Source organism: Salvelinus sp. IW2-2015, linkage group LG24 (assembly GCF_002910315.2).
Source record: "Salvelinus sp. IW2-2015 linkage group LG24, ASM291031v2, whole genome shotgun sequence".
Taxonomy (NCBI): domain Eukaryota; kingdom Metazoa; phylum Chordata; class Actinopteri; order Salmoniformes; family Salmonidae; genus Salvelinus; species Salvelinus sp. IW2-2015.
In genome coordinates this window covers 6,008,446-6,009,728 of record NC_036864.1, presented here as the reverse complement: position 1 = coordinate 6,009,728, position 1,283 = coordinate 6,008,446, and the positions used below count along the sequence as shown (strand labels likewise).

The following is a 1,283-nucleotide window of genomic DNA, read 5'->3' as shown; positions in this document are numbered from 1 at the left end:
TGCACCACTCCTCAGGGCGATGAGGAGTCGAGTCTGGGCCTTCCCATCAGCCCCTTCATGGACCGCTCTGCGCCACAGCTCGCCAAGCTCCAGGAGTCCTTCATCACGCACATCGTGGGTCCGCTCTGTTCCTCCTACGACTCCGCCGCCCTCATGCCGGGGAACTGGGTCGACCCCGCCGACGCACGGAGGAAGGAGGGAGAGGAGGAAGAGGAGGTGGGGGAACGAGAGACAGAGGAGGAAGAGGAGGATACAACAGAGGAGGATGTGTCGACGAGCTCTGAGAGTTCCCGTAAGAGCATGTTGACGTTCATGTTGAACTTCTTTGAGTTGAAAGAAGTCAGTTAACAGGAACCTGTTGAAATCAAAGCTCAGCTTGAAATGGCCCAGGTATTGAGTTGTTGACATAGTGCCGATTGATAATACATGTAGTGGATTTAAGCAATAAGGCCCAAGGTGGTGTGGTATATTGGCATGACGCAAAGCGGATTGCCTGGATACAGCCCTTAGCCATGGTATATTGGCAATATATCACAAACCCCTGTGGTGCCTTAATGCTATTATACACTGGTCACCAACATTAATAGAACAGTAAACAAGTAAACCAAGTCATCCAATAAGCATCCAGGACCCAAACTACCCGGTTTATAATTAGTAGTAGATACAGAAGCCTCATATACACGAGGCTACTTGGTCTGCCTTAAGGGTATTTGGTCTGCCCAGGTTATCAGACCCTGCTTTGTAACCCCTGTCCAGYGGTTGTATGATAAGGGTTTGCATGTACAGTATAAGGGGACAGATATGTCGTAGGTTTTGTTCTGAGGAATTGTTTTCTTCCCTATAGAGAAGCACMTGGTGAAGCTTAAGGAGAGCAGGAGGAGAGTGTTCTGTCCCATCACTCAGCACCTTCTGGACAACCACGAAATGTGGAAGAGAGTCATCGCCTCGGAAACCCAGGACACGCCGGACAGAGAGGCGCCTAACTGCCTCAGCAACCCCGCAGAGCCAATCACAGCCATCCACGAGGAGGAGGAGCCAGCCAGCAAGGAGGAGCCAATAGATGGCCAGGGAGAGGAGACGGAAGGGGAAGAGACGGGGCTTGCAGAGGAAGTGGCCGAGCAATCAGAGACTGCGGAGAAAAGGGAGGAGGAGCTGGAGTGAGAGGATTATCTTTGACCCTTGAAGATCAYGAAACGGAACATTTATCCAAACTCATACCCTCTCCCAACTAGACTTTCTGTCTCATGTCAGAAATTATACCCTATTCCCCATGTAGTGCAGTA

General features: G+C 50.8%; 1 protein-coding gene across 1 annotated transcript in view; it reads left to right on the top strand.

The window, feature by feature from the left end:
* LOC111951340 (cGMP-inhibited 3',5'-cyclic phosphodiesterase 3A-like) overlaps positions 1-1,277 on the top strand; it is a 118,335-nt gene extending 117,058 nt beyond the window's left edge. The window contains exons 14-15 of the mRNA XM_023969396.2: positions 16-292; positions 845-1,277. Coding sequence (XP_023825164.1) covers positions 16-292; positions 845-1,161 — 594 coding nt within the window. The 3' untranslated portion in view covers positions 1,162-1,277. The remainder of the gene's footprint in view (positions 1-15; positions 293-844) is intronic.
* The last annotated feature ends 6 nt before the right edge of the window (positions 1,278-1,283 follow it).